We start from the raw sequence: 15,003 nt of genomic DNA on the forward strand, positions 1-15,003 counted from the left end.
AAGGGTGCATGGGGGAGGGGGGAGGGGGAAGGGAGGGGAAGGGGGGAAAGGAAAATGAGCTGATTCCGGGAACCCAAGAGGCAAGCAAATTTTGGGAATGATGAGGGCAACAAATGTATAGATGTGCTTTACACAACTGATCTATGTATTGTGATGAATTGTATGAGCCCCAGTAAATTGATTTTTTTAAAAAAGCAAAGACCTTAAAAAAATTTAATCTTCTACCAGTGCCAAGAATATGCTCGAATCAATCATCAAACAAATCCCATATAAGACACATAACTAACTAGTAGATGGAGAGAAAGTGAGATTGTAGTCGATCCTTTTAAAACAACACTGACCATCAGAACGATCAGTTCACAAACAAAAAGTTAACAGGGTTTTCCATATCCTATTTTAGAAGTTAAACTAAAACTCCCGTCAATCACTTCTAGAACTCCTTTTGACAATAGCACCTGAACAGCTAATTCGCATTTAATCCTGGTGTTTTAAAATTATATTTTCTGTATTAGAAACAGTAAATAGAAATAAACGATCTCTTTATTACAAACCTGTGCTGGTGGTACCTGCAACGGATTGTTATCCAAAAGTAAGACTTGTAAATGATGCAACTTCCTGTAACAAACTGGAATCTCAGTCACTTTGTTACACGAGAAATCCAGCTTTACTAAGGGAAGAGCTCCTAATTCTGTTCAAAAGAAGAACAATAATGGAATTAAATTTTATATAGTCCCTCTTTGATTCATATCAGTAAAAATAGCCAACACCTTACCATCTGGCAACACGCGAAGATTATTTCTTCTTATATTTAGCTCTCGTAGTGAATGCAATTTTCCCATTTGTTGGGGAAGGACCTGAATCTCATTGCAGCTAATATCCTAAGGAAAACAAGAAAATGACATTATACCAAACTGATACTTAAGGACAGATATCCAATTTTTAGATTAAAGCACATTGTGAATAGCTGGGAAAGGTGACCTATAATGACAATTCTCTGAAGATAGATTATCTGCCAGATTTTTATTTCTATTACAACATGAAGTAATCCTGAAGTCAACATAATTTGTTCTTTCTGTACAAAACGTGGGGTTTATAGCTTAGCAGCTACATAAGTCATCCTCTCCAACTCTCACCTGAAGATTAACTCTCCCCACCTACAACCAGATGTCCTTCAGGCAAAAGTGCAACAAGAGGTTAACAATTAGCAATCGTTTTGATAATCCGTCAGTTATAGTCGTTGTTTTGAGATACCTGATTGGGCAGAGAGCTACGGAACTAAAAGATGTACGGATGTGAATTAGGAAACCAAAGACGATGATTGAAGATGGAGGGAACGCAACTTCCTTCTCCAAAGGAACACAAAACGAGCGCAGAAATTTTCCTTGTGGCTTATAACTCAACCCAAAGATATTCTAAGAGATCTGAATGGGAAATCTCACTGGGTTCAGTTATAAAGCCAAGCCCCGCTTTAAAGGTAAACAGAGATTCTCGTCCATGCTGCCTCATGGCTTCTAAACTAAGACAACTAGGACGGATGACGAGGCAGTTCCGTTCTGAGGGAGAATCCCCACTTGCCATGAAGGTGGCTCTGGCTCCTGGAAACTCTACAGGACAAAGCAGAATTTCCCATGCAGATTTCCACAACTAAATCTCCCTGGAACCAAAAGCCTAATCTTTCTCCCTCAGATTGGCTGGTGGGTTCAAACTACAGACCTTACAGTTGCCACTCAAGGCGTAAGTCACTACACCACTATGCCACTCACACTCAAAAACAAAACCAAGCAAAACAAAAATACCAACCTCATTGTCATTGAGTCGACACCAACTCATCGTAACCCTAGAGGACTAAAGTAGAACTGTTGACATTTTGGATCACAGCCCAAAGCATAACAACTACACCACCAGGTCTCCTACACTATGTCACTGGATAAGGTAATAAAACCAAGCTCACTGCCATCCAGTCCATGCTGACTCATTGCGACCCTTGCAGGACAGAGTAGAACCATCCTTGTGAGTTTCTGAGACTATAACTGATTATAAGAGTGAAAGCCCCTTCTTTCTCCTGTGGAGCTGTTGGTGGTTTCGAGCTGCTGACCTTGTAAATCACAGCTGAACACATAACTACTACACCACCGGAATAAAGAACACCTTAAGTCAACTTGTTCTCCTTCCCCTTCCCTCTTTCTTGTAATCACATCAACAAAAGTGGAGGAAAAATCTGCAACACGATTTCAGGCATCAAGCCTTCTAAACACACAGCAAAGGAAATGCATATTTGACGGCAATAGCCTCCAATTTCCAGTTTCCTCTGAAAATTTTATTAGTTTGAAGAGAGGGATGTGGAGCAAATATTCAGTTCTATCTAAAGTAAAGAAAGGTGCCTGGCTGCCAGTACAGAACATTCTAATCAGGGTTACAACCGATGAAGCCAAAAATAGTGGGATAGAAATGTGTAACAGAACTTCGATTTTGAAAACCTCCAGAGCTATGAGACCCACAAAGACTGGAGGAACCCTGGAGGCTACTCCCTTGATACCCTCTCTACTGATAATACCTTTTAACTGAATAGCAGGTATGCTCACCCTTGAATATTGAACTCATAAAAAATGTGCATATATGAGACCAAATGGTCAACAGTTACTCTAAATAATGCATGAGAAAGTTGGAGGCAGACGTGGGACAAAACCAATGGTAATGGAACAGCTCACACAAAAATAGTGAGAAGGTTGAACAATATGTTCACCAAGAAATATTTTCACCAAGAACTACAATAAAATTCTAATTACTATTTTAAAAGGTGTTGAATAAAGAAAATTTTAACAGACCTGTTCTTCAATTATACGGCTTTTCTTCTCCAAAACCCAACCAAACCCACCGCCATTGAGTCAATTTTTGACTCACAATGACCTTATGGAATTTTTTTGAGGCTGTAAATGATTACAGGAGTTCAACTCACTGCCGTCAAGTCGATGAGGACTCACAGAGCCTCATAGGACTCAGGGTAGAATTGCTCTTGTAAGTTTCCAAAGCGGTAACTTTTTAAAGGAGTAGAAAGAACCATCTTTCGCCAGCAGAGCGACTGTTTTAGAACTGCTAACACTTCTCATAACCTCTGTGTCACCAAGGTTCCTTCCAAGGTTCCTTACCTTTCTCCCTAAAGAGCAACTGGACTCCAACACTTACCCAATAGCACCACCAGGAAATAAAATATTAACCATCAAAAGCTTGACCCAAACTGTAAATGCCTGCCAGAAACTACATCAACATAAATCTGTCTTATCCAGTTTGAAATGATGAAGATACATCCTCATTTAAATCTCAAAAAAGGGTTATGGGGACAGGTCCATAACAGCATAATTACCGTACATACTCAGGTATGAGTCAAGTTTTCGGCGCATTTTTTATGCAGTTTTTGTTGTAAGATTGGGTGCCTTATATTCAAGTAAATACTGTATTAGCATCTTGGTGGCCTAGTGGTGAAGAGTTGGGCTGCAACCCGATCTGCAAGGCCCACACTTTGAAATGACCAGTGACTCCAAGTGAGAAAGACAGGCTTTTGCTCCCATAAACAGTTGGTCTCAGAAACTCACAGGGGACAGTTCTACCCTGTCCTACGGGGTCACTATGAGTCAGCATCGACTCAATGGCAGTGAGTTTGTTTCTTTGGTTTGGGCTGAAAATAATCTCACTTCAGTTGATTTTAGTAAAGGGGGGAAGGCAGAGTTCAATCGGTTGCATGAAGATTCCAATTCCTTCATCCTCTTATCATCATAACCCTCATGATACCTACCTAGCTTCTTCAAATTATTTACCTTTCCTGGAATCAGCATCGTTTCTCTGTTGTGCTCAAATTTACCTGTACTTTGACAGTTTTTAACAATAGGTTCAAAAGATTATTAAAGCCATGTGAGGAATAATACAACAAAGCTACAGATGTACAGAAACACGCATCTTAAGTATTTCTTTCAAAGGATATCTAAGAATCTTCACAAACAAATCTTTGTGCTATTGCTAGGCACTCTTCTAGGTGCTGGAGATACATCACAAAACAAAACAAAAATTCCTGTCCTCATACTTCCTCCTAGAGTTTACGTATAGAGAGGGAAGTCCATTAAACAATATGCAAGAGGGTGATATATGCTGTGAAAATTAAAACACAGCAGGGTAAAGGAAAATGAAAAGACTTTCTACCCCCATCAGATTTAGTCTCCAAAACCGATAGTGACAGTTCTACTCTATCCTACATGGTCGCTCTGAGTCGGAATTGACTCGATGGCAGTGAGCTTTTTGATAGGTCCTGGAGAAAGAGGATAATGACAATTTAGATAGTCTCTTTGAAGTGATATTTATGCAATGGAGAAGCTGATATGGAATTAAAGTGTTGTCAGAGTTGAGTGAACAAGAAAGAAATATTCCAGACCCCAATCCCCCCCCTCCAAAAAAACCAATAAATGTAAAAACCCTTAGGCAGACTAATCCAGTAAGGACAGAGGGAAAAGAGTCAGTTAGGGGAGAGGTTAGACTTTGGCTTTTACTCTTAGAGATATGAGCAGAAACTTGTTGTTGATGGGTGTCATGGAGCTGATTCTCATGTAAACCAGAATAAAGAACCGCCTGATCAGGCACCATCTTCACAATCCTTGCTGTACTTGAGCTCACTGTTGCCGCCACTGGATCAATCCATCCCCTTGACAGTCTGTATCTTTTTATGCTGACCCTCTACTTTATCAACACCGATGCCCTTCTCCGGGGCTGGTCGGTTAGAGCCGCGTACAAGGTACTCAAAAACGTCAAACTCACCGCCATCGAGTCAATTCTAACTCATAGCAACCCTATGGGACAGAGTAGAACCGCCCCTGTGGGTTTCCGCGACTGTCAATCTTTATGGGAGGCGAAAGCCTCCTTTTCTTCCCATGTGGCTAGCAGCCCAACAGGCAATTACCACCACACCAGGGCTCCTGAGAGACTTCTAAAAAAAACGGTCATGAAATGTTCTCTCATGTTTTAATGAGATCATGTTAGCTGTTATTCTGAAGTAGACTATTATGCAAACAATGGACAATAAAACATCAGAGGAATTCCCCTTGAAGTCAACATAATTGCTTCTTCCCAACGATGCTTAACACCAAAGATGTCCATAGAAATTGATTGTTAGCAGTCAATTCCCGCCCCCCCCAACCCCCCCACTCTCTGCCGCAAAAGATAGAAAATGCAGTCATAGGAAACTGACCCACTATCCAAAAGACACTTTATAAAATACTCTGCTGAGGACTAGAAGCCAGTTTTCCCTAGGTTTCTAATGTCAGAATTACATGGTAATTGGTTACAACATTCTTGTAGAACAGTGTCATGGGAAAATATCCCAATGACAGGGCCCACAAATTCACTGTGATTTACAGTGGCAATTGAGCCTTCTAAGTGTTAACTCCCAGATTTCATTGAATTTAAAGCATTATAATTTTGTAGTTCTTAGTAAAATAACGATGCTTTAAAAATGGTCTACTCAAAATTACTAGAATAAATCTTCAGAACCTCTGTATTGATTAACATTGCATCTATCCAGGATCTCACATCATGTAATTTAGAACAAGGGACCAAACACTGAATGGAGAAAAGAAGGAAAGAGAAATTCCAGAGCCACAGAATCTTAAAGCATGGCACGTTTAAAAACCATTAAAAACACTAACAATGTCTAGGACAAAGAAGTCAATGGCCCCCATTTACTTTGAACTTATTAGATCCTATCTACATCCTTTTGCTAATTTCTAACTGAAAATACAAAGGAATTAAGATATTAGAAGTTTGGTAAAATGGATAGTAGGCACAGGACAGGTTTCAAATATATAAAAGAAAAAAGATTGTCATTATTTATGTCTCATATGATAGGACCAGAGCCATAGAAGCAACTGCTTTCAAAATAATAAAAGATTATTAACAAAGGAAGTTTTGGAAAAAAGCACTAGGGCTGCATCAGACGCATGCACCCGAGCGCGCGAGCGCGTGCGCGCGCGCGCGCGCGCGCACACACACGTTGCTGTATATTTTGTTCTGTATATTTTCACGACTCCTCAAAAATTTAAATTTATTTTTAAGTATTATTCAAGATAAACCAGAAAATGAAGTAAACCAGGTGGTATATTAGATAAGCTGGAGGTTATAGCTCAGTGCCCTGAGCCTCCGATTATCTGTCTCTGGGAATCAATGTCCTTCTAATGCCTCTAATGTTATAGTCAAAGCAATTACTTAAAATGTTTCCTATATTTTGGCAATCGATTGCAAACCAAACAATTGTCTCCATTTTTCTTGTTTCAATGAGTTATCAAATCCTGTAAGGATATGAGGTTTTTTGCTCATTCTTTTTCCAAACCTGTACTTTCTTTTTATTCCCTTTATGTGAGGTCCTTACAACAGACTTGTAATATTGTTTTTTAAAACTTTTTAAATCTTATTTTCTCCCTAAGACCTTTACTACTCACAAAATGGATAAGCAACTCTTTATTAGCTTGAAAAGCATTTCTTTCTTTTAATTGTTTTATTAGGGGCTCATACAACTCTTATCACAATCCATACATCCATCTATTGTGTAAAGCACATTTGTACATTCATTGCCCTCATCATTCTCAAAATATTTGCTCTCCACCCAAGCCCCTGACATCAGGTCTTCCTTTTTGCCCCCTCCTTCCCCACTCCCCACTTCCTCATGAACCCTTGATAATTTATAAATTATTATTTTGTCATATGTTGCCCTATCCGACATCTCCCTTCACCCAATTTTCGGTTGTCTGCCCCCCAGGGAGCAGGTCACATGTAGATCCTTGTAATTGGTTTCCCATCCTCATATATAAATATGTTTGCATATGTACATGTCTTTATCTAGACCTCTAGAAATGCCCTTTGCCTCCCAGCTCTTTCCTCTATTTCTTTCCCTTGACTTTCCTTCTGGCCCACTATCATGCTCAGTCCCCCACCAGGGTTTTCAGCAATTCCTCTTTGTTACATTACCCTTGATCATGCCCTACCAGGCCTCCCACACCCACCTCACCACCAATTTGGATCACTTGTTGTTCCCTTGTCCCTGGGTTTGTTAACACCACTTCCTTTCTGCCCACCTCCCCTTCTCCCATGTCCACCCGGAACTGTCGGTCCCATTGTTTTCTCCTCCAGATTGTTCATTTGGCCTATCCTATTTAGACAGATCTGCGGAGATAATAACATGCACAAAAACAAGACAGAGCAAAACCAAGCAACAATATACAACAAAACAACAACAAACCAATGACAAAGAACAAAACAAAGCACAACAAGAAAGAAAAGCTTGCAGTTAGTTCAAGGACTGTTTGTTGCCCTTTAGGAGTGTTTTCCAGTCCAGTCTGTTGGGGCACCACGCCCTGGCCCCAAAGTCCACCTTCAACATTCCCTGGGGACCTCACCACTCTGTTCGTTCGCTTGCTGTTCTGTTGCACTCCTTAGTGTTTTGCCTTGGTGTGGGGGGATCAGATCGGGTGCAATTCCTACACTGTGTCTCCGATGTTGTCCCCTGTAGGGCTATGGGTCAGTGAGAGGCGTCATGTCTCATAGTGGTGCTGGCCGTGTGGTCCTCTCTGTGGACCTCTCTGTGTGCGCTCTAATTGGGATCATCGTCCTCAAGGCTTGGTGGGTCAGGATGTGCTCCACTCTCTCCCCTCCCCCCCTTAATCTGCACCCGTGTGCTCTGATCAGATATGTCCCTCTCCCAGAGCTGTGGATTCAATGTCGTCTTTTGAAATAAATTCTTCTTGGGGGAGGGGCAGGTGTCCATTTAGTATCTGACCTCAGTAGGCCTACCTAAGCAACAACCTGGCCTGATTCGTGACTGGAAACCAAAATCAGACCATAATGGTGGGTATCTCAAAATTTTAATACAGTATGCTTAGTCATATATCAAGTTTACAAATTACAACAGAATCCCACAGAGGAATAAATATAATATGTAAGGTATATATACTGCATATTATATATAATTCACATAGCCAATTTACTCACCAATTCCATCAAATCTTTTAACTTCCCAATTTCTTCTGGAATGGATACCAGTTTATTATTGCTGACAACCAAAACTTTAAGGGGGAGATCAAACAGGTATTTTGGCAGTGTTGACAAAAGATTTCGACTGCAAAAAAGAAAAAGGTCTCATTATAAAAGTATGTCTGAAACCGCACATGTTATGCTGAAAAAGAATAAGCCACCTGGAATGTAAGGAGTAGGCTCACGAAATAACCATCATTGAATGAGGGTTGACTTTGTCTCAAATTTGGTGCTAGATTCCTCCCAGAACCGATCTCAATTAATCCTCATGGTAATTCTACAAAATAAGTAGTACTATTATCTCCAGGATATGGATATCAAAACAAAGGATAAAACTGGCCCAGGCACAGCAGACATACATTAAGTCTGGCTGCAAAGCCTGTGCTGTTGGCTATGATACTGTCTAATATTATCACTAGTTCTCAAAATCCCAGAATGATTTTTCTGAGTTGGAAAATGCCAGTCTCTCTTTGGTATCTTTTTATTATATTCAATACATCCAAGTCTCTTCATGGAAAAGAAGCTCCAAGAATAAATTTTCACATGGCATGTTTACCTTGTAAAACGAATAAATAAGATAATATGTTCAGAAGCATGAAATTATCATAATCCATTTGTTTTGGGTGTGGTTTTTGGTCAAAACGCCTCTTCAGCTCAGAATGGTTGCAACGTTTTTATCTTCATATTCACATTTAAAGACAACTAACATTTATGGTATTTGCCATTTGACAGACCATATTTGGAGCACTTCATGTTCATTAGTTCAACTGACCCTCACAGGGCAGGCACTGGTGGTTCAGCGGTACAATTCTTACCTTCCTTGCCAAAGATTCTCAATCAATACACCCCATGCACAGCCACCACCTGTCCATCAGTGAACACTTGCATGTTGCTATGATGCAGAACAGGTTTCAGCAGAACATTCAGACAAAGGAGGAAGAAAGGCTTGGCACTCTCTTTCCAAAAAGCAGCTACTGACAACCCTTCAGGTAATAACCATCTATCCGATCTGCAAATGATCACAGGGATGGTCCAGAACTTGGCAGCCTTTGGATCCATTGTACCTGGGGGCACTATGATTCCGGAGCTTGTTCAAAGGCAGCTACTAACAACTACTCCTTCATGAAGATACACCAGTTGCTGTTAAGTCCATCACAACTCAGGACAATCCTATGTGTATCAGAGTAGAACTGTCTTCCACCGCAATTCCAACAACACCTCTGATTGGACTCAAACCTACAACCTTTCAGTTAGCAGTCAAGCAGAGTAACCATTTGCACCACCCAGGGATTCCTGTATGAAAATAGATACTATCATTATCCTCGTTTCAAGCAGTCACAAAGAAGTTTAAGTAACCTGCTGAAAGTCACACAGCTCATCAGTGGTTTAGCCAGATTCCAACCCAAGTAATCTGGCTCTCGGTTTCTTAACCCTATGGTCAAGTATGGTTAAATGTACTTGCCTATGCACAGACTGACCCAAACGATCTCATAACCAAAGATAGAATGTGTTCTCCTACGAACAGGGATTGATAAGCAGCTGGCTATTAGTTTTCCTAGTTTTCAAGAATGGCACAGACCTGTGACTACCAGGAAAAACATGCCCAGTGTTTCTCCAAAAGACAAGCAGCTTTACCTTCATCCCATTTTATCCCTGCACAGAACATCCAGAAACACCAGGCTGCCTTTGCAGAGCACTGACTTCCTTTAAAGAAAGAAAGAAAAGAAAAGCAATGCCTCTAGACGAGCAGGCCAGGCTTAACTGCTGGAATGTGAAATATGTTAGGGGCCATCACAACCCCTTGATACTATCAGGGTGAAATGAGCTCCTGTGAAAGGGGCCTGCCTGGGCCCCTTCACACTGAAGCACCAAATGATCTTCCTGCAGAATTACTGGGCTGAAAAAGGAGAACGCATGCAAGATGAGACACACCACTGAAAAAAGCATCTTACAGGCTTATCAAGACATGTCCACCCAAATAAAGATAAGCAACAGGGAAACATAATGGCATCCAAAATCTCATCCTAATGTTCCCAAAGGTTTAAAAAGTAAACAAGAAAGAAAAACAAAGGTGAAGTATCTTCTTCCCTTAATAAGCAGGTTCAGAGAGTCAGCCTCTTCTAGCATCTGGCTTCCTCATATACAGCTCATCAGCAATCTTCACTTTTTTATTACATATTCAGAGACAATCAAAGGGAGTCAGTAACTAAAACCAGAGGTATGTCTGTACGGGTTGTTCCCCCACCAGAATTATGACTACAATGACAAACAAGAGTCTGCTTTTAGAGAACAAAACAGGAATGAATCAAAGAAAATTATATTACTCTATCCTAATGCATGCTTTACATATTAAGACGATGCAGAAATGAAATTTATTTTTGAAAAATAACCACTGGTATTTTCAAATACACATTCTCAAAAAGAAACAGACTTCGATGGCTACCAGGGTTGGGGAGGAGAGGGGAGCGGAGGGAAACAAGGGCCTAGAGCAGGGCTCGGCAAACTCTTGAGATGATGAGCCCACCCTGCCCCTCACAACAATGTAAATATTATTTAGGAACCATACACATATTTTTTTACCAACAACTGAAATCACCATTATCGGAATAATACCTTTCACAATTTTTTATAAATGAAACTCTGATAGCTCTCTTTTCGTTTTTCAACTTGATCTCAGAGCCACATACACATACCGAAAGAGCTGCATATGACTCCAGAGACACAGATGGCTCGCCCTGTGCCAGAGCACCGACCGTTCCCAAACGTGTTTGGTCTACCTCTCTATTTTCAGAAATGAAAAATAAAAATCTCAGCAACTCCCTGGCAATGAAAAGCTTGTATACTATATCCCATAATCCAGAATAAAGCACATGTATCTGGTTTCACAGCACTCTTTAGATCATTATAGGAGCCCTGGTGGCCTAGTGGGTTAGGGTCAGATTGAAGAACTTGGTAAAATTCTTCAATTTCTTCACCTTTGGCATTAGTGGTTACTACATAAATTTTACTACCAATCAAATTACTACGTAATTATACACCGGTCCACACTAACAAGCTGTATACATATAAATCTATACTGTGGTGCTATGATTTCAGGAAAGTATTTATACTCTATAACCTTGTTATTCAAAGTAAAGTCTATGTACTATCCGCTCTGAGAACCACTAGGGGGCTTGTTAGACACTACAGACGTAAGTAAAATCTACACTTTCACAAGATTCCTAGGTGACATCTGGTGTACATCAAAGTTTGAGAAGCATGACTTTCAGGAACAAGTCCAAAAAGCCCAGGAAGTAATGTGAAAATATAAAAATACAAATAAGATACTGTTGAGATAAATGTAGGTTACGTGGCCAAAATAAATACATTCCTTAGCTAGTAAAAATGATTAGAACCTAAATAATGCCAAGATTTACCAAAGAAAACAGTTTCCTTACCTAATGTTAAGATATGTTAACATCTGCAGGTTTTTAATGGCTTCAGGAATAGTTTTGATGCAATTATGGTACAAGTTTAATATTTCAAGTGGTGCAAATAACCAGACATCAGAAGGAATCTCTGTAAAGCGATTTCGTGAAAGATCTGAAAAATGAAATAATATTTGAGTGTGAAACAGACACCTATAACTATGCTAATTAACAGAATTATTTTCATGCTGACTGAATCAGAATCGAAGCAACTAGGTAAAATATTATTATGTAAAAAAATATATGATGAAATGTTATTATCCACTCTGACCTTGAGGGCAAATACACATTTTAAAATAAAGTCATGTAAAACATACTTATTGATAATTTTTTCTTTATGAGCTTCAATATAAATTAAAATATATTATGCTATATTTTAATGTACCAATGAAGAATATACTCAGATATTTCAAAACACGAATGTTTTAGAAGCGCGCGCGCACACGCGCGCGCACACACACACACACACACACACACACAGCCTTCCTTTCAGCCCAGGTCCCCTCTAAGTCTTTTCCTCAGACAGTCAACTTTACACAAAACATTATCCACAAATTTCTTTTTTTACCATGTATTTCTCCACCCAATGCAGTTTGGTTTCAAGTCACTCTTACAACCACCAATGTCATCAGCAGCCTCCTTGTCAATAATCACTCCTTCTATCTAGGAACATTCTCTTCATCTTAGAAGACTACCCTCTGAATTCCTTCCAATTACTTATCTGGAGATGATGCAGTTTCCTTTGCAGGATTCTTTTCTTTCTTTCTCTTCAATGTTGGTATTCCTAAGGTCTGTGACATGATATAAGGTACTCTTCTTCTCTTCTGAAGCTAGTACTCTACTGGCTGACTACACCCAATCCTAGGCCTAACTTACATATTTATACTGCCAGATCTTAAATCCAGGGCTTGTCAAAACAGCTGTATCTGATGTTTAGGACTTCCCCTTGATAACTATCAAGCACCTCATATTCTACAAATGTAAAATCTGAACTAAGCATCTTCTACACACTTGGATCTCTCACCGGTGTTACCTATCTTGGACAATGCTACCAACATCCTACTAGTGGACTGCTTAAACCAGATATATGGCATTACTTCTTTTTTTTTAATCATTATATTGAGGGCTCTTACAGCTCTTATCACAATCCATACATCCACCCACTGTGTCAAGCACTTTTGTATATATGTTGCCATCATCATTTTCAAAATATTTTCTTTCTACTTGAGTCCTTGGTATCAGCTCCTCATTTTCCCTCCCTCCCTCAAGAACCCTTGATAAATTATGAATTATTATTATTATGATATCTTACATCGTCCACTGTCTTCCGTCATCCTCTTTTCTGTTGTTCATCCCTCTGGTGTGGGGGTTATATGTCAATCACTGTGATTGATTCTCCTTCCCTCCTCCCACCTCCTGGTATCACTACTCTCATTATTGGTCCTGAGGGGTTTATCTGTCCTGGATTCCCTGTGTTGTGAGCTCTTATCTGTACCAGTGCGCATGCTCTGGTCTAGTAGGATTTGTAAGGTAGACTTGGTGTCATGCTAGAAGTGGGGAGGAAGCATTAAAGAACTAGGGAACAGTTGTATGTTTCATCAGTGCTATATTTCACCCTGACTAGCTCATCTCTTCCTTGGACCCGTCTGTAAGGGCATGCCCAATTGTCTACAGATGAGTTTTGGGTCTCCACTCTGACATCCCCCTCATTCACATAGATAGGATTTTTTGTTCTGGGTCTTTGATGCCTGATACCTGATCCTATGGTCACCTTGTGATCACACAGGCTGGTGTGCTTCTTTCATGTGGGCTTTGTTATTTCTCAGCTAGATGGCTGCTTGTTTGTCTTCAAGCCTTTAAGACCCCAGACACTATATCTTTTGATAGCCAGGCACCATCAGCTTTCTTCACCACATTTGCCTATGCACCCATTTTGTCTTCAGTGATCGCGTCGGGAAGGTGAACATCATAGAGTGCTGGGTTATTAGAACAAAGTGTTCTTGCATTGAGGTCCCATTGTTTTCTCCTCCAAATTGTTTTTCCTGCCTAACTTAGCTAGATAGACATGGCATTCATGCTTCTTCCTTCCAAGTATACAAAAATACACTTCTGTTCAACTTCAGATGGAATAAAATTATGAAATCATTATAATGATTACTCTTTTGTAAATTATCTTATTATTTGTTAAATTAATTTCTGAAAAATATTTAGGGCACAACATGGCATGCAGACCTCCCATAGTTAAGAACAAAAAAATCCTAAGAGATAGTTTCTTAATCTAGGCATTATAATAGCTCTTAGACACTTTAATCGTGGTTGCGTGGAGCTGTCCTGTTATTGTAAAATATTTACCAATTATAGTAATAATTCCTCAGTGTGACAATTAAAATGTCTCTTGGAGCACTGAAACCCCATAACCAATGACAATTGTTGTTTTACTCAATTAATACATTGGCTACCTTATCATGGACATACGTTTTATTTATAATAATTTGCTAATTTTTTTAGGTTAAAAACATGAGAATGTTATTTACTGTCAGGTAAAATATCTGTAATCCAGTTTACTCTGCTCTATCTGTATTGTCTCCTCCAGAACAGTGTCTTGTGTACCATCAGAATACTAACAGTCTTAGAAGTAGTCTACCAAGACGATTTTTCCTTACCCAAGAATGTGACCTTTGTCCAAAATATTGAATTCTCTATTCAGATCACGAAAATATACAAACATATGTATATCTATACATATATATGTATTCATATACATATATATAAATACACACGAGTACTTTAAAACTTTTGTGGGAAAATTCCATTTTCTCTTAACTCCAGTTTCCCTCAAATTTTGTGAAGTACCATCATATATAGTTTCTCACCTAATGCAAAATTTTGCAATTCATAAAAATGAACATTGTTGTCCGGTGTCATTGAGTTGGTTTTTACTCATAGTGACCCTAGGCATCTCTACCAGGTCCTGCAACATCTTCACTATTGCTGAGTCTGAGCCCACTTGCACTCACCATGTCAACCCATCTCTTTGAGAGTCTTCTGTTTTGCTCCGCTCGATTTTACTATTTATAATGTACTTCTGACACTGGTCTCTCCTGACAGCACATTCAAAGTACATGAGACAAAATTTCACCATCGATTCTTCTAAGGAGAATTCTGCCTGTACTTCTTCCAAGACAGATTTGTTTTTTCTTCTCACACTCCATGGTATTTCAATGTTATCTGCCAAAGCTATATATATTTCAAATGCATGAAGTCTCCTCTGGTCTTCCTTATTCACTGTCCAAATTTCACATGCATATGAGAACACTCAAAATATTTACGTGGCATATTAATGATAGTTTGATAATTTCCCTATTTTTTAAATCATATTATTGGGGGCTCATACAACTCTTATCACAATCCATCCATCCATCCATTGTGTCAAGCACATTTGGACATTTGTTGCCCTCATCACTTTCAAAAT

At 39.4% G+C, this 15,003-nt stretch overlaps 1 protein-coding gene across 1 annotated transcript in view; it reads right to left on the minus strand.

Moving 5' to 3' along the window:
* The window catches only part of LRCH2 (leucine rich repeats and calponin homology domain containing 2), a gene marked incomplete at its 5' end in the record, with an annotated part of 125,130 nt that overhangs the window by 64,542 nt on the left and 45,585 nt on the right, over positions 1-15,003 (minus strand). Inside the window, 4 exons of the mRNA XM_045298552.1 lie at positions 552-688; positions 773-878; positions 8,023-8,149; positions 11,502-11,646. Of these exons, the coding sequence (XP_045154487.1) occupies positions 552-688; positions 773-878; positions 8,023-8,149; positions 11,502-11,646 (515 nt within the window). The remainder of the gene's footprint in view (positions 1-551; positions 689-772; positions 879-8,022; positions 8,150-11,501; positions 11,647-15,003) is intronic.

Source organism: Echinops telfairi, unplaced genomic scaffold (assembly GCF_000313985.2).
Source record: "Echinops telfairi isolate 266 unplaced genomic scaffold, ASM31398v2 ScPeMD7_7427;HRSCAF=8465, whole genome shotgun sequence".
Classification (NCBI taxonomy): domain Eukaryota; kingdom Metazoa; phylum Chordata; class Mammalia; order Afrosoricida; family Tenrecidae; genus Echinops; species Echinops telfairi.